Source organism: Schistocerca piceifrons, chromosome 1 (assembly GCF_021461385.2).
Source record: "Schistocerca piceifrons isolate TAMUIC-IGC-003096 chromosome 1, iqSchPice1.1, whole genome shotgun sequence".
In the NCBI taxonomy this organism is placed as follows: domain Eukaryota; kingdom Metazoa; phylum Arthropoda; class Insecta; order Orthoptera; family Acrididae; genus Schistocerca; species Schistocerca piceifrons.
The window spans coordinates 170,598,758-170,616,886 of record NC_060138.1 but is presented as its reverse complement, the minus strand read 5'-3'; the positions used below and the strand labels follow the sequence as shown (position 1 = coordinate 170,616,886).

At 37.8% G+C, this 18,129-nt stretch overlaps 2 protein-coding genes and 1 non-coding gene across 3 annotated transcripts in view; 2 read left to right on the top strand and 1 right to left on the bottom strand.

The window, feature by feature from the left end:
• LOC124801200 (mediator of RNA polymerase II transcription subunit 13) overlaps positions 1 to 719 on the bottom strand; it is a 203,151-nt gene extending 202,432 nt beyond the window's left edge. The window contains exon 1 of the mRNA XM_047263056.1: positions 535 to 719. Within this exon, the coding sequence (XP_047119012.1) occupies positions 535 to 603 (69 nt within the window). The 5' untranslated portion in view covers positions 604 to 719. The remainder of the gene's footprint in view (positions 1 to 534) is intronic.
• LOC124801216 (39S ribosomal protein L50, mitochondrial) lies at positions 627 to 12,491 on the top strand. The gene is made up of 5 exons (XM_047263057.1): positions 627 to 890; positions 1,032 to 1,132; positions 1,218 to 1,432; positions 1,671 to 1,790; positions 12,272 to 12,491. Exons 1-5 carry the CDS (start codon positions 732 to 734, stop codon positions 12,385 to 12,387), a joined length of 711 nt encoding a protein of 236 aa, XP_047119013.1. The 5' UTR covers positions 627 to 731; the 3' UTR covers positions 12,388 to 12,491.
• A 4,958-nt stretch (positions 12,492 to 17,449) lies between these two features.
• On the top strand, positions 17,450 to 17,524 carry Trnat-ugu. Its single transcript has one exon. It is a non-coding gene; the product is annotated as a tRNA-Thr (tRNA).
• The last annotated feature ends 605 nt before the right edge of the window (positions 17,525 to 18,129 follow it).

Sequence of the window (18,129 nt, the reverse complement as noted above, 5' to 3'; positions counted from 1 at the left end):
TCATAAGTGATAGCAAACAGTATACCTGTCATACTTTATATTGAAAGCTGGTCTTAATTCCCCAGTTAACATAGAGGAGTTTCCCAAATTATGTTCTCAGTGAGTGACATTTGCTGAATATCTTTACTGATACTAATAAACATATTTCTGTACTTTGCAGATAAAATTAAATTTACCTATTTCGTGATACGAAGGTCATAATATAAGCAGTAAGTGTCTCGCTCGTATCGGAGGCTCATACTTTGTTATCAGTAACAAATGAGTCGCACATGTAAATGACAAATTGGGACAATGTACCAAAAAGGTGCGAATTGCGTACTCAAGTACCGGGCTACACGAAGCGTGACACTATAGACAGATGAAACTTCACTGTCCTCATTTCCTACTACGTTTTTAAAATGTTTGAAATTTTGATAGGAAAATTATGCATATTACTAAAATAACGTTCCCATGTGAAACAATAACTCAAACTACACAGTAATAATTTGACTTCAATTTCTTAATGAAACAGGAACACTTATGAAATCAACTTACCAGTGCAAAGAAATTCGTGTGGCAGTCCTCCAAACTTGCGCCGTTTGTTTGATGATTCAAATGCGTCATGATTTCTCCATCGTTTTATATTTCGTTTAAATCACCAACCACACGGATAGCCTACTCAGAACCACATAAAATCTGATAATATACACGTACCGTCTGAAGGGTTTTTACGTTCCAATGGCGACTGTAAAATGGCGGATGGGAAACAACAAGCGCAGAGACTCTGTGATTTCTATTGGCTTGTTATGGTCACATGGTATACATGTAACTGTATCATGGCAGCGCTCGCGAGGCATGGGCTGATGAAAGGGGACGAAATTAAATATAGCTTTGGAAATGTGATGTGTATAGTAGGTAGTAATATTTACGTATGGTTATTGAGAGATATGTAATACATTTACCGAGTGAAAACTGTGTGGTAGCCCCTTTGTAATCGATGTCCGAGACATGTTGAAAGAATTTTGTATGTAAACAAACTGTTTTGCTTTTAGTTTACAGCTAGCAAAAAGCTTCTGGCCTCCAAAAATAAGAAGAAAGAGGGACCTAGAGCTAGAACAATTGAATCGACAGGGGAATCTCTTGCTTCACGAGGGTACTCATTGACACACGATGAATATTTACCATCTCGTTACAGATAGAGCAGTTTGATGATGTCTATCGAATGACTTTATCTTTAGGTTCGTGCGGCCACAGAAACAGTACATCCCAGAAGGTGACATTAAAAAAAAAATTGACGATATCTGTAAGTCAGTATGGCAAGATAAGAAACAAATCTTGAAACACAGCAATCCAATAGCAGATTCAGAATTTAAGTTCAGCTTGTTGGCAAAATGCTACCAAGAATTCCAACACGGAGTGCCAAATTCACTCTTGCATACAATAGAGTCACTTGGTAAGTAACTAATTATGTAAAAAAAACTGTAATAGAATTTTGTGAGGCCTGCTTTTGCAAAGTTTTATGTTCCTTAACATCAAGTTGCAAAACTAAGATTGCGCATTTTTGCGATTGAAAGGGGGTCTTTCTAAAACATTGAGAAATGAAAGTCATGTTTTCCAGTAATATTAGTTTTAGAGCTTTTATAAGCCTATTATACACTGTTAGTAAATGAGATTTTGTATGTTGTTTGCAGATGATGTAATAAATTTCTATGAAACACCTGTAGATGTGACTATTCCATTTGATACGTTGAAAAAGGTGGAGCTGCCAGAGAATCTTCATATTCAGTATGAATATCACAGATTTCACCCAGGTGATCAACATTTATACAACTCTTCTGACTTTGTTACTGAATGCAGGTTATGTATGGACTAAGAACTGAATTTCAATTTTTGGAAAATATTCTTTACTGAAATACTTCTATTATAATGAGAGAATTACTTAACAAAGAGGTTTGTATGGAACACAGAAAATGTTCTGAAGTGAATAGATGTACAGCATTGTTCAGTTTTGTAAATACAAATATCCCCAAGCAGTTTCTTTGCTATAAGCACTCCATAACTGCATATGAGTTAAATATTAGAAGTAGCCTACCATCTGTGGGGAAAGTGGTGCATAGACTGCTTGTGTGGGAAAATTGTGGTGAGATAATGTCAGCAAGAGTGGGGCATATGAAGCATCGACAAATTTATTACTATGTGCTGTCAGGTCCTGGATTTCCTATTCCCAGCATGATAGTTTTCAAATATTGTGTTCTCATCACCAATCAAAAAGTTTTGTGTCTGCAATTTAGTTTTCTTAGTTATTCTTTCTCATTTATATGATATTTCAATATACACTACGCGCAAAAAAGTGTAGCCGTGAGGAGAGGGGAGGAAACAGAGTGGAATTTCATCGCTTGAGAGAGTATGTAATGAAATTTCAGTTACTATCAAAGATGAGTCAAATTTACACAGAACTTTGCAGTATGAGCATTTCTCTGGCCTGGGTATATGCACCGATTTAGTTGGGAAGGTTATCATAACGATGTTGCATACTCTTCTGAAGGCAAGTTGGGCTACAACTGCTTAAATGAGCCTTGATATTTAGGATAATGGCACTGGGATGAAGTTGTACTGGAGATGGAGCTGAGGATCTTGCTGGCCATAAGATTACCTCAACATTATGCAGATATTATGGTATATTGATAATTTTTACTTATGGACCGACTGACAGCAACTGAATAAAACAAAATTTTAATGCCACACTAAAATTGTGTTTTTTTCAGTTGCTGTCAGATGGTCCATAAGTGAAAATTATCAATATACCATAATATTACACGCAACTGAGGAAGACAGGACTACAAAAGTTGAAGATATCATGCAGATACTTCACAGAAACCTGTGGTATTCGTGGACGAGCGTTGTTGTGTTGAGAAACGACGACACACTACAGTCATGTGAGATGCAATTCAGGAGATCACAGGATGTCATTGACCTACTGATGTGCTGTCAAGATTTCCTTCACTCCCTACCAGCCACTATCTGAAGTCTACCAGTGGCTCTTCACACTTATGATGCTGGTAGTAACCCTACTGTGCCTCTCCAAAACATTATGAGAATGAGACCCATCAGGTCACCTCCATACTTGCCTGTGACATTCAACCGGGGTAGTGCAGAAATACAATTTATCACTGAACATAAGATGGTACAGTTCATCAGCAGCTTTTGCTTCCTGGTCTCTACACGACTCCAAACACAGCCCTTTGTTTTGAGCTGTTATGTTTACTGCATCTTATGCGTGGGTGGTAATTCCCTAGTCCAGCTGCTGATACTCTGCAGCTAATGGTGGGCCATGACATAGAATGTGGCAGGGCATCAGTTACTTGTTCTCATACACTGAGCGAGGTGACTCAGTGGTTAGCACTTGGTTCGGGAGGACAATGCTTCAAATCTGTGTCTGGCAAACCAGATTGAGGCTTTCCATTATTTCCCTAAATTGCTTTATGCAAATGCTTAGATAGTTCCATTGAAAACGTCCAGTTTCCTTCCCCATCCATGAAACATTCTGAGTGTGTGCTTTGTCTTTAATAGTGGGATTTTAAAATCTAATCTCCCTCCCTCCTTGGGATGACAGGTGCACAAGTGAAGGCATTAACACTTGCTTTTTGCACAATATTGCGATCCTCTCTTGAGGTGGGTTAGATGCAGTCGATGGGAACCTAGTTGTCAAGTGTGCTTTTTTTCATGTTCCCATGCATTCTAACATCAGCTCACTGTCATGTCCTAATTCCCCACAGATATGGATATTGCACACCCATCCGGCCAAATGTAGATTTCCACAATGGGGCCATTCAAACTGTGTGAAATACTAGTACGCGGCCTCTTATAAATCGTATCAGGCCAGATAACAGCACTAAACATGAACAACACTCATGCACTCTGGTGTCCATTCTACGTACCACATACAACTGTCAATCTAATTGTTTAAATTCATTTAACTACCTGCTGATGTGTGTGTGTGTGTGTGTGTGTGTGTGTGTGTGTGTGTTTGTTTTACATTGATGTCTGACCATGGCCATGTCTTCCGGGTGCTTCACTTTTTTTTGTCAGGCAGTGTGTTTAGATTTACTATCTTGGCAAGTGATTATCACAGATTGGTTCCTGGGTGCTCACTGAACAAGGGTTATACACTTGTACTGCTTGGAATTTGACTTGCACTCCCCCCCCCCCCCCCCCCCCCCCACACACACACACACACACACACACACACACACACACACACACACTCTCTCTCTCTCTCTCTCTCTCTCTCTCTCTCTCTGTCTGAATAGTTTATCATTAATCTCATTTACAAGAACTTGGTTAGTGCAAATGATCTTCTGTGTCACAGTTTCGTTAGGATGTGTGTTCAGAATTGTTTAGCACTTTAAGCAATAGTGCATATTCACATTGTGCCTTTATACTCCACAACCTGTATGTAAAATTGTGTAATATTGTAGTGTAATTTGGTTTCTTGCCAATTCAAAGATTCTCCAGAATGACAATTGTTTGTAGAGATAGGTATGATTCTGTGTTTACCACCACTTTCAATTATCTGATCCTCTTCAGTACCATAAAATTATTTATAGGAACCTACATGAAGATAATCAGATGATCAAAACCAGTAGTAAATAAATACTTTTTTGTCAGTAGCTCTTGACAGTATTGGAATATCTCTCACTTCAAATATTTATGAGGTATGAGATACCACCTGCACAAAATATGCTATTCTGGTCATTGTGTGATGCACTTGTGGAAGATAATTATGTATTTTTCTTCTCTTGTTAGAACTTAATGCTCTTAGCAAGACAAAAATATTTGCAGTAGTTGCTGACATTCTTTATGATTCATAACTAGAGTTAATAGTGGTTTGTAAAAATGTATGGTAATATGAGATATAATGGAAAGATTGGCCAAGTTGAGAGTAAAGCAAATGGGATGCTTGGGTTTATTGACAGGTTAATTGCAAATGGAATTTATCTGAAAAAGAAATTGCTTATGAGACACTTGTTGCCTATAATGGAATACTGCTCAAGTGAGTGGAATTCATATGAGGTTGAAGTTTCATGGAACTTTGCAAAGCACTGAAAATTCTCATATGGCCAGTTTTGAGGAAAAACAGCTGTCGCATTGCAGAAACCTACTTGGAAAATTCCAAACTCTAATTTTCAGGACAAAATTTATAAATATTTGTTGATTGTCTGCATATGACTTGCATAAAGATTTTAGAACTGCTACGAACCTACGAATTCTATTTGGAGTGAATTCAAGATGGAGAACAATAATAAGTCTTTATAGGTGATATTTTTGAGAAGTGTTCAAATTAATTTGAACCAGGTATTTGCCTGAGCATCGCCTACAAATCTTTCATTTTACTTACCTGTGTGCTGCTCATTGAATCGTCTGTTTGTTGAGTTACAGTGTATCTTTTTTATAGATGTTTGTATTATATTTATTTAAATTGAGAATCAGCTGTCAGTCTTTCCAGAAAGCGCAAATAAAATATTTTGTGCTATTGTCAAAACTCTGCATAGATCAGTGACTTAGTAGAACAGTCTCATGTAATTCATTCATATAGTGATCATTAATATTCAGAAATATTGTCCAAATTCAAATCTCAAACTACTGCAAATATGAGTAATATTGATATTAGAGTCGGTAATGTTGAAAAACAGCTAACATTATTAAAATTTAACAAATCTCTAGGGCCCACTAGAATCCAGGTTAGATTCTGTATATAATTTGCGGTTGAGTTAGGTCCCTTTTTGGATTAAAAGTTATCAACAGTGCTTTGTAAACTCTAAAACCAACCTGCAGATCAGTACCTATGTTATGACAAGGGCCAAGATTTGTAGGTTTTTATTAAATGGATTTCAGCTCTTTGTTTTCTTGAAATTGCCTTTTTTTTTAAATTCAGGTAAACTATTTTAGCCTTTTTGGAATAAATGTAGAAAATTTTATTACAACTTTGATACGGTTATTCTCGTTCTTTGTGAAAAATAAAACAATTAGATATTCCTTATATCAGTACTCGAAAAAGCATAAAAATTTGAGATTTTTACCCTTCCTATAATTATTTTCTCTGTTTTATAATATTTAAAGATGATTTTTACTGAATACTTATTTTGTGTGTCACTTTCAGAAAAACACACACTTGAGACCACAGTAACTAATAAGAAATTTTATCTTTCATTCTGATATTGTTATACACAATTAGCCTCATTTCTAAGTTTTGTAAAGTGAAACATTGTCTCTCAGTACATTTTTATAGACTGAAAAAGATCTCTCCACAGCACTAGATGTCTGGTGCATATTCAATCATCATAATGGCTCATGGTCCCCAACACACTCCACCTTTAAACTCTCCACCTCGTGTCCCCCCCCCCCCCCCCCCCCCATAATGCCGGACACTTTCTGCATGTCCAGGATTCCTCAGAATAATAGTCCTTAGTTTAGTGGAACATGCTGTACCTATTGAATGAGATATTTCCTCCAGATACTTTTGCACCTTAGAGATCACATTATAGCATCTTTCAGTGGCAGAGATGCGGAATCCAGGTATTGAATTTCAACAGACAGATGTTGAATGTGAGCTTTTAAAAATGACAAGGATGCAACATTTTTGCTATTCTTAAGGGCTCTCTTGGCTTTTTCAGTAAAAGCTGATTCACTACTGTAGTAAGTCTTTGACTGGTAGTGTTCGTCATTGTGTAACACTACCAAGACCCAGGTGTGCCAGTGTGTAAGTAGGGATTCAGATGGGTGGTAGACTGTGTGGAGCTATTAGCTTAAATAAGTGAATGCAGTTAGTAGCTTTGAGAAATACTTTGTTAACAGAGGGAATGGTACTATTAACATCAGGAAAATTGTATCTCATTTCCTGTGCTAGGTGGTGCTTGTTGTGGGCAATGCAGGAGCAATGGGGTAGAATTCTTTCTATGACAGTATTTTTTCATTGTTGTTCCCACTTTATTATAAGCAGCTCAGTCTGTCACCAACAGCAAAAAATTGTCATTCCTGTTATCTCCTGGCCGTAGGATGTCTACGGCATCCCTGACAATGCACACTACAATACTGTGATTCATATTCTCCAGTTCTTTACATCAGAGTAGAAGGGCTTTACTCGTGCCGTGGAATCTTATTTCCCCGCCATGACACTAGCTATAAATCTGCCACATCTGTCAGTGGTTTTGTTGACTGAAAACCTAATATAGTGGTCACCAATGCCTGTTTTAATACTGGTAATAGCCTTTTCACACACTTGGTTGAAATAATAATTGCACAATTTTCATTCATCTGGTGTACTGTGGCCAGTGATACTAACCATGAAGCCTTTAAAAGTAGGATTCTTTAGCACATTCTTTGGGATGTCAGCGTATACTAAAGCCTCACACAAGTCTGGATTAATACTTCTGTACACTCCACTACTTGTCATAGAGGAAATTATTGGTTGAATCTATTGTCTGTTATTCCTTGTGACACTCATAACATGAGCTGCACAACCTTCGTATTGAAACAATTGACATTTTTTGTGGCTTACCAAAAATTAAAACAAACAACACTGAGAATATGGCAGTAACTAAAAAATAAGAATGTGAACTTGTAAAATGTCAACTTCAATAGTATACGCACATCAGTAAACTAAATTTCAATTTAAAATATCCTAGTAAAGAAGACCAGGAAGAAGATTGGTAGGTAAAATGAATGATAAAAATAACCTTAAAATGGTTAAAACTAACACTTTGGGGTAAATCATTTTAACCCTTATCCATGAAGATGGTCCATGACTGAAGCCAGTTATCATTGGGTTTATAATAAAAGCAGATGGTCAACCATGCATTTTATACAAAAATAGATTCAGATACCACGGATTTGTTCCTTTTATATATGTCTTCATTGTCAGACAGTATTGAAGTAGGAGCTGGTTTGTCCCAATGCAATGCTATGAGGACATCTTCTCAAAACCACAATTTGGAAACAGTGCATCACATACCATATTTATTTTGGTGCAGGATATATTTCTTATATAACTTCCAAACTACAAAAATAGTAGACTTAAGTGTCACTGGTGCAGCAGTGTGCTGACACTTCATTGAGTTATAAAGATAAGCAACATTGTGCCATGCACATTCTTGCTTTCAGTGTAGTGTATAAATATATGTATTGCGTAGTTTCTTAAAATGTGGAAATTCACATTCATCATTATCATTTTGAACAGTTTCTGCTAGTTGGTGTATCTTTCTTTGGTTGTAATGAGGATCTCACATTTATTTACATTAAATTTCATTCCATATTCTCTCACAGTTTCTTCCAAGCATCTAGCTGTTCTTGAATCTTTTCCTCCCTGTTCCTCCAAATCATCAAGTCATCCATGAACACCATTGCTTTCATCTAGCCTTTTCCATCTGTGTTAGTCTTTATCTCGGCAAGGCCACAATGAAAGGGAGAGGTGACAATGCACTTCCCTGTTTCACATGCTGTGTTTGCTGGTTCTTTCATTTCCCACTTTCACACAACTCAGGCTTACACTGTGCATCTTCTCCAGTCTTCTTCTTGTTTCTTTTTCCACTCTCTTCTTTTGTAGTGCTTCCCAGGCCTTTCTTCTACATACACTGTCAAATGCCTTTTCCATAACGAGAAAGGCTATCACGAGGTATTCCCAAAATTCATAATGGTGCTGCTAGAGCAATCTCACCGCAAACATGAAGTCAACAGTTGACCTCCCAGGTCTGAAGCCATTTGTTCTTCTTTTAACTTGTTGTTGATACTTTTTCAGATTCTGCTTTCCAATATGTTTTCGTGTACATTGGCACAGTGTGGTATCAGTGTGACTCCCCTGTAGTTTCCACAATCCTTCCTACTCCCTTTCTTGAATATAGGGATATTAGTGCCATCCTCCAATCTTCTGAAGTCTTTCTCTCAATCCACACCACCCTCATCATACCGATACAGCCAATACAGACTGTTTACCACTCCCCCCCAGCTTCAATATTTCGACACTTACTTCGTCATCCCTGGCGCATTTCATGCTATCCAGTGCCATTTCCATTTATTCCACTGTCAATACAAAAGCCAGTAACCAACCTTATAATTCATAATAGCCAGGTCAGTAATCATCAGCCTGGTGCGCCATGTTGAAAACAAAAGTAATCAGGTTGTATCTTCCATCAAAACAGTCATTAGATTCAGTGACTCTCATTGGCTACCACATATTATCCACCGATTGGCTACAAAAATTATAATGAATTGCTAATACCAGCATGACTGGAAAAGCTTCAGTACACTACAAGTACACTTGAGCCCACATTTTCCAATTTGGCCAGCTCACAACCATATTTGTCAGCTTTCGACCTAACCTATAGTATAGGCTATGTTACAGATCAGTCTGTCACCACAGCCTGTATTCCAAAAAATAATATAGACACAAAAAAATTGTCATTGATATTGATCTGTTCTCTTTCTGTTTGCACACGTCTGATATCACATGCAGCAACGTCATTATATCACAGGGTAAAGCAGACATCCTTTGTGGTCGGTTAAGTTGATGTCCCTCTCCCCTGTGGACATCTGTCCGTGCTCATAAGAAGTAAGATAAAACAGATCCGACCATCCAACCTCCCAGGAGTGAACTAAACAAGAAAAATCTGGAGCTTTCTCAATTCTGTCAGAACTACTGCACCATCTCCAACAATATCAAACAAGTTGGGACTTAAAACAGATAGTGACCAGTGCAACTGCAGAACATCAGAACAAACACTAGAGCACATTTTGCATGACTGCCCAAAAAGTAAATTCATCATTATCTGAAAAGACTTCATAAATGCAGCACCTTTAGCAGTTAATTGGTTGGAGTTTTTGGATATCCAAGTATAATAAAAAATGGATATCTGAACTTCTTTTAGCTACTGCCTGTTCTCCAGCTTTCATTATTACCTAGACATACATACTTACATACAAAGGGTGACTATAGTTAAAGTTCCAGTTACAAAATGGTGTTAAAAAATGAAAAAAAACAGAAAAAAATGCTGGTCAGAATGAAGTCAACTTTGAATTGAATATATTCAGAGAAGGGGAAAATGTTATGGAAACAAAAAAAATTAATGAAAATTTTCTCACCAGATGGTGCTGTAAGCATTGTAACGTAAATGGGTTCAGCTATAAATAACAGATGAATCGTAATACAACAGTTATGAGCAAGTTACACATTAAACTAACAATCCTGTGCAGTGTGCATGACGAGACAAGTTTGACATTCGACAGTTGTGGCAATGTTATTTAAGTAAGCCCAACCACCACTACAAGGTCATATCAAATCGGATGGGAAAAATAAGTTTTCAACTGTCCTGAGGCCAAAAACTGCATAAAAAACAACAATGACATCAGTTTTTAATTGTTCTGAGGGCAAAAACCGAATAAGAAGCAGCAATGAAAAAGTTATGTGGATGGTCACGCTGCAGAGAAATGGTGACTTATAGTTCTAGCAATTCCAAAATGCCTCTACAGCAGTTATTGCACAGTCTTGTGCAATGTGTGGAGGTGCACTATCTTGCATAAAAATAATCCTACCCACACATCCACACTGTTGAGCTGGAATGACATTGGTGCACATAAGACTCTTAATTCCATTTATCAATGAAGATACAGGTAACAAGGACCCACGTCCTCAAAAAAATGTGGTGCCACAATAAACAATGGTATCATCACACACCACACAGTTATCTTTGTGGAATGAAGCACCAGCTGATATCCTAGTGGATTTTCAGCTGCCCATCTTTTGCAATTCTGTGTATTATGACATGTCCTTGGAGATGGAAATGGGTTTCGTCTGTCAAGAGAAAGTTCCATGGCCGTTCTGTTATTGTCCTCTTCCCTGCAAGCAAGAAATTCTAGAGCAGATGTGTGTCTTACTGGTAGCAACTCCTGAATATGTATAATTTTGTATGGATAGCAATGCAGGATGTTTCATAGAATTTTATGCACCATAGTTACAGGCATACAGGCATGTCCAAAGTTCGGGGAATTCCCCGTGCACGGCACCTTTGCACACCACCGCTTGACCTCTCTTGCAATGCTGTGACCACATTATCTACTGATGCCAGCTAAATTGTTTTCATCCCTATGTCACATGTTGTACTTGTCTTTTTGAATTTTGTAATTATTTTCTCCAGACTCTTGGCAGACATTGAACCAATGCCTTTTTTTGTACCCTTGAGTGTTGGGAACTTCTGCAGAGCTACTGGCACACAGTCACTGTAGCGACTGGCACACAATCACTGTTTTTTTAAAAAGAGTTTTACTAGTAGTATGCAATCTGGCATTGAGACAGTTGTGCTGAGTGTCTCAGGCTCAAATTAAGGAACAGTCATGTATCCTACATCTTTTATTTTCCATATTGTACTACTTAAAATTTTCATTAAAGTAATTTTTTTTCCATAACATGTGCCCCTTCTTTGATGATATTTCGTTCAAATTCAACCTCATTCTCATAATTATTTTAGTTACAATCACCCTGCATACGGCTGTATCTGCTTGTCCTATTCACGTCATTTTATCTTACCTTATATCGTCTTAATACTCAGTAGTTGCAAAATATGACTCTGTAAGCTAAATAGATAAATAAACTTGTTTCGTTATGCCATTTGATACAAGTATTATGAGTATAAATCATTTGACAATATTAAATGCTTCTCTATGTACTATCATTTTTCGAAAACAGTGTTCTGATGTTTTGAACGTTTCAAAATAGAGAGGATTTTACTTCTTGGGCAACTCATCCCTTGTTGGTGTTGGTATAGACATACAACTGTAATGAATAAAGTAAATAACCTGCTGTGATGTCTATTTCATTCAGTTACACACTCTAAAATGGCAAAAACCTTTTCTTAAATTCTTTTGAGTACTTTTCTAGTATAATATATATTCCACTCTGCTTTGTGAGTGTAATGAATATTTCAGGAGAAAGTGACTCTACTGTTGTCATTTATTTCTTACTGACTGTTTAAGACTTATCATTGTTTTCTGTAGAAATACTAATAGAAGTATTTCATATCCAATTATTGCAAAACTGTTACAATTTGGGAGGGGGATTTTAAGCAGCAGCTAACGCAGTAAAAATGAAGCAAGAGGAGGTAATGTGGAGAACAGATGTAGAATCATTGGATAAAATTGAAACAGTGACCTAGAAAAAAATGAATGTTATGAGTGTCATTGGGTAATATTTTTATGCTGTATAGATTGCTGTTAATATTAATGATTCATGAAATTTCTGTTACAGAAACAGACACCATGTTTGGCGGTGTAAGCGCATTTCCATTAAGTTCAACTATAGTTACTGGGCTCAGATATAAGAAGAAATACAAAGGTCACATTGCTAAACCAAAGTGGATGTGATTATTGGATGAACTATGACGTTTTTTTAGTAAAGAGCATTAAATATTAAAACTGCATTGTTTGTCAAACTGCCAAGTGATGCAATAAATTATTGTTTGTAAATATTTTATGCTGTTTTGTGATGTGTATTAACATTTGGAGATATTGGGGTAAGGGGGCATCCGTAATTACGTGGCAATTTTGGCATTTTTTTCGATTCCACATGCCCACCTTGTGAGATGTGAGATTTGGATCGGTCCCTCCCATCCTCCTCCCCACACCCCTACAACCTCATGTGAGATTTTTCAGAATACATATTTTTAGTGTAAATATGTTAATCTGTGCTTAATTGCGTTGGATTTATTTAAAGAACATAATTTGCATAATTATTTTTATCTCAGACTAGTTAAGGCTAGTATTTAAGACACAACGTAGACTAGAATCACAGTGAGGAAATAGAACAATAAAATGCTTATGTAAAAGGAACTACAAAAATTCATCAAACAATATTCATTCTACTTCAGTCCACGGCGATACATGTGGTCTCGAGAATGACTACTGGAACCAACATGTCCATGTAATTTTCAATAAAATCATCTGCTCCTTCAACCTTGCACTGATTTAGTCACTTTAAAACATTGTCACTTGCGCACAGAAGCTCACTAGAAAGAGAGGTGTTTAGCATACCTTATTGAAGAATTTCAGAGTAGCATGGGCCTTTTGCTCTGCTGCTTCTCTTAGGAGCTGTTCAAGCTCATGCTGAACGTACAGCATCAAATCTTCCTTTTTCGGGAACTTCTGCTTCACTGCTTTCCATAACTTTGTAACTTCTTCGTTTCAACACTTCTTCATTTTGTGGACATGTCGTTTCACGTATGCAACATAATAATCATGCTAACGCATACTGAGTGAGTGACAGTGTTGAGTGAGCCGTCGATTAATGAAATGTTTATGGACGGGACCTGTCCATGTGTCACTACCATCCAGCTCATACAGTGCAGCTTTGATTGAAGCTCACATTTGGATGGTCGGTAGCGGCTAAACAATCGAAGAGCAACTGTGCTACTTTGTGGCAGTCACAAACTGTGATGAATATTATTGTGCATGATATAGCCATATTTTAGTGGAGAAACATGTTTTACATAATTTAAGCCAGTTTTTTCAGCAATTTTACACTATTTCTTGTGGAAAGAAAAACTTGTGTGGTATTTCCCAATACCTCACCTCTCCCCCAAGTGAGACTGGGTGAGATTTGGGTCAACCCTATCCCCTCAAAACACCTCACATAATTTGTGGATGCCCCTTAAACTGTAAGTTATTTACTCATATGACAGTCCTTATTTGGGTTTTCTGTGATTTCGATAAACTACTTCAGGCAAATGCCAAGATGGATCCATTGAAAGGCCACAGCTGATTTCCTTCCACATCCTTTAACCATTCTGATCTCGTGCTCCATCTCAAATGACCTCGGCGTCGATGGGACATTACACTCTAATCTATCTTTCTTTTTTTCAATTAATAATTAGGAGCTGGTTTCAGAATTCAGTTTAATTCTTGCCTACACATAATCAAAAAGTTTGGGAAGTGATATCTTGATTTCACACCCTTGCACACACTTTTCAGTGTTGAGATTTGTGTTGTCTGCATGCCCTGGAAGAGACTAATACTGCCCATCTTAATGAAACATTTTATAATGGTGGTGAAGAATTCTTTCTTTTATCATCCAAATTGCATTGCAATCTTGCTATAACACTTATGGGTTGGTTTATTTTTCTGAATACCAGTCAAATGGATTTGTTATGTCATTCAGTATTTTAGGATGAATTGCAGTTACTTTATTTTAGCATTTTCTGGAATTCTGGAGACATTTGTTAACATACTCTTAAACAAGTGAACCCCGGGGGCAAGGGGGGAGCTGCTCCCCACCTTATCCCCTAGCTATCAGGGAAAGGAAAAATAAAGTGGAGTCAGGAGTTTTTCTTTTAATAAAATGATTTTAAAGTCATTATTACACTGGTTATTAACAGTCAGAACTGGAACTTGCAGAATTTGTCTTGCAGAATATTAAAAATAATCCATACAACCGTGTGTAGCCCCCCTCCTACAACTATCATAAAGTTGCCCTTGGTTCCTTGTGTTTACGACAGTGATGTCCATACGCTAATTCTTTATTTTAATATATCTGGGAGTAAAATATCCAAAACATGAATTCTACTCTAACATTTATTATTTAATTAGTTTATTCATAATCAAGATAAAGTAGTTTTCGGTGCTTAAGTTGTGTTCTGTTCTCCTGTATCATGATGCCATAATTTTAATTTTTCTTTTTGATTTAATATAAGTCAATGTTTTAGTGTAAGGGTTTCATTTCTGTGTGGAACTGCACATTACAGACTGAATTTGCACACTGGTGTAATGGACTGGTAATCAGGAGCAGTGTATTTCGAGAAATAATACCACCATACTTGATTAACCGCAGTTAACTGATTCAAAGCACTTGTATAAACAAGTCTGTTTCACCTGAAATCTGATGCTACTGAAAAATAATGAAGATAAGATGGGCAGATCTAATGAAGAGGTATTTTTCTAATTGGGGAGAAAAGACCTTTATGGTGCTACTTGACCAAATGAAATGACAGTGTTATAGAACAAATACTAAGATAACAAGGAATAGTGAATTTGGTAATGGAGGACAGTCGTGAGGTGGGTGGGGGTAAAATTTGCACAGAAAGCAAGCTCAGGTGGATGTAAGCTACAATAGTTATAACAGAACTGAACAGTTTTGCACAGGATAGACCAGTATGAAGAGGTACATCAGACTGATAACCACAGAAGCATTACCAAAGGAGGTGATGCTGTGGAAAAATTCATATTTTAGAAATGCCAGGGTAAATCACCAGTTCATTAGATGTGCTTGAATGAATTAGAGCAAAAACCAGAATTCCTCCCTTAATTGTAAGGGAATGGCAAGTTTCTGTGATCATCCTTGGAAAGCTGAGAGTTTGTACTTTTGTTTCAGTAGACATTCCTGTCAACATAATGTTGTAATTAATAATAACATAATAATAGTAATATATGCAGCTTCTTGTTATTGTCATGTTGCATGGATTCAGCCTCATTGTATCCAGTTCTCAAAGTATTCTTCCTTTTTTGAGATCCTATTATCAACACTGTGCACCTATCTCTTATTCAGGAATTTGATTCCTCATACTTCCTCGCACAGACTCTTAAAAATATTTACTATACTACAAGTTTATTCTATTGACAGTAACTTGCACCACAATTGAGGTGAACAGTTTATAGATTGAACAACAATTGCCAGAAGTATACAAATTGAACTCTTGTGATCTTGTTCAAGAGTTCTTATGTAATTAAATGGGTATTGTGATGCCACTGCATGGACTCATAAACTGTACACATCCTTCCTTGATGATGTTTCGAGACCTCCATCAGGTTGTCTGGCAGTGGCTGATAACTGTGCCTTGTCACCTGCTGTACTGTTTCCCTAGGTGCACACTGCTGGACTTGTGCGTCACTCTTTACCTCGGAGGAGATTCTCGAACTTGAAGAATAACAAACATTAACAGTATACAGATGGCCATGGGCCATGAACAGCATCTATGTCTACTCATTAATATAGAAAAAATAACACAAATGTTCTCTATCCTTGCAATGTAAGTTTGTGACAAGCAAGGCATTGTAAATCTCAATGAAAAAAAAAACAACTTACTGTGTAATTAGGAACATGGAATAAAATTAATGAACCTATGCAAGATTTTGAAAAAAATCACTTACTTTCTATAGCATTCGCAACACCAGTATTAATACTCCGATGAGCCAAAACATTATGACCACCTGCTTAATAGTGTCTTCTTCCAGTTTTCAAACACAGGACAACAGAGATTATGCTTGGCATGAATTCTACAAGTCCTTGACATGATTCCAGAAGTACATGGCATGAGATGTCTACCCAAGGGTCAAGAATGACTGAAAATTATGAGATGGTGGTTTACAGGCACACAGCTGACACCCAGTAAGTGTTCCAATGGGTACAGACCAGACACATTTGCTGGCCAAGACATTAATATGAGTTCACTATAATGCTCCTCAAACCACTGTAGCACAATTCTGACCTTGCAACACAGTCATTTATCCTGCTGGAAGGAGTCATTGCTGTAGGGGAAGACTTCGAGCATGAAGTGATGCTTGTGGTTTGCAAAATTGTTCCTGTAGTTTACTAGTGTCATAATGCCTTCTATAACCATTACAGATCCCATGGAAGCACAATTACATGTACCCCAGAGCATAATTCTGCTCTCACTGGCCTGCATTTGTGGCGCAGTGCATATTTACGGCATGTAAGGACCCAACCATTGACACATTGGTGGAAACTAAGTGGTATTGTGCCCACTGCAGTCATAACTGACAATGTCATTGGATCAACACGAGGACACATGGGGGTCGTGTGATGTGGACGTCCATGTTCAAGAATGGCCTTTGAATGGTGTGCTCTGAAACACTTTTGCCTGCACCAGCATCATACTCTGTTGTCAGATAAGCCACAGATTGCTCCCTATCCAAGAGTACACAGTGGGGGATCCTGTGACTACTTTTTGTTATGAGAAGTGGTCATCCAATACAATACAGCCTAATCGTTATTTCACCATCCTTCAATCACTTTCCATAGGTGCTCATGACTGTAGTACGCCAGCAGGCAACCAGCTTCGCCATTTCAGAGATTGAAGTACATCAACGCCTGTTTGCAGCTAGGGTGTCCATTTAATTATCATTTCACGTCTAGCAAAGCTGCATAGTCATCCACGGTAACTGTTCTTTCGGGAACAGATACTAACGTCATATATAGATAAAATATGGCTTCCCGGCCATTGGCCTTCTTGTGTGACCGCACACGCTATGCCCGAACTCGTACGGGACTTGGTAGATTAATCTGCCACGAGTAATGAGTATGATGGGCAAACATCTATTAGGCGCACTACGAATGTAGTGGTGTGGACATGTTGGGAATGTGGATCTCACAGGGAGCATGCAAGGGATGAGTCCCTGCAGACGCACTATCCTCTGTGCCCACGGTGGCTCAGATGGATAGAGCGTCTGCCATGTAAGCAGGAGATCCCGGGTTCGAATCCCGGTCGGGGCACACATTTTCAACATGTCCCCAATGAAGTACATCAATGCCTGTTTGCAGCTAGGGTGTCCATTTAATTATCATTTCATTTCAGAGATTCTCATTTCCAGCTGCAGTGCCACAGCAATGTGCCCTTTTTTTGTCAAAACTCCTTATATCGGTGGATTTCTGCATTTGTGGCCCGTATTTTCACTATAGTGACTGCTCATTCCTCTCCTCTTTCACCTTCATTCTTTCCTTATCATGTGCCCACAACACCATCAGGAGACATTCAACATCACAGCGGGCAGTGGCCATAATGTTTTGGCTCATCAGTGTATGTATGATAAATGTGTGTGTGTCTGAATGCACCAGTATTACTCTGCAACACACCCCCACAGCTCCTTGGGAATTATATAGCCCTCCATCTCCCATCCATGAATAAGGTTTCAGTTTGGAGCTACAGTGGTTGGGTTCAAAGATATGGGTATTAAAAGTGGGCATAACACCAATGGACTTCTTATGTGGAGTCAGTGAAGCAGCTAGCAATCAAATGCCAGAGTTACAGAGGTTGGCCGCATTGTTTCTTGAGAATGCCTGATAATCTCCCAGAAGGTTCAAAAATGTTACAGACTGTT

Coding starts and splice junctions, on each gene's coding strand:
- LOC124801216 (XM_047263057.1), top strand. CDS start 732: ATGGCGGATGGGAAACAACAAGCGCAGAGACTCTGTGATTTCTATTGG. Junction 891..1,031: donor TTGGAAATGTGATGTGTATA/GTAGGTAGTAAT, acceptor TTTTGCTTTTAG/TTTACAGCTAGCAAAAAGCT. Junction 1,433..1,670: donor GCATACAATAGAGTCACTTG/GTAAGTAACTAA, acceptor TGTTGTTTGCAG/ATGATGTAATAAATTTCTAT.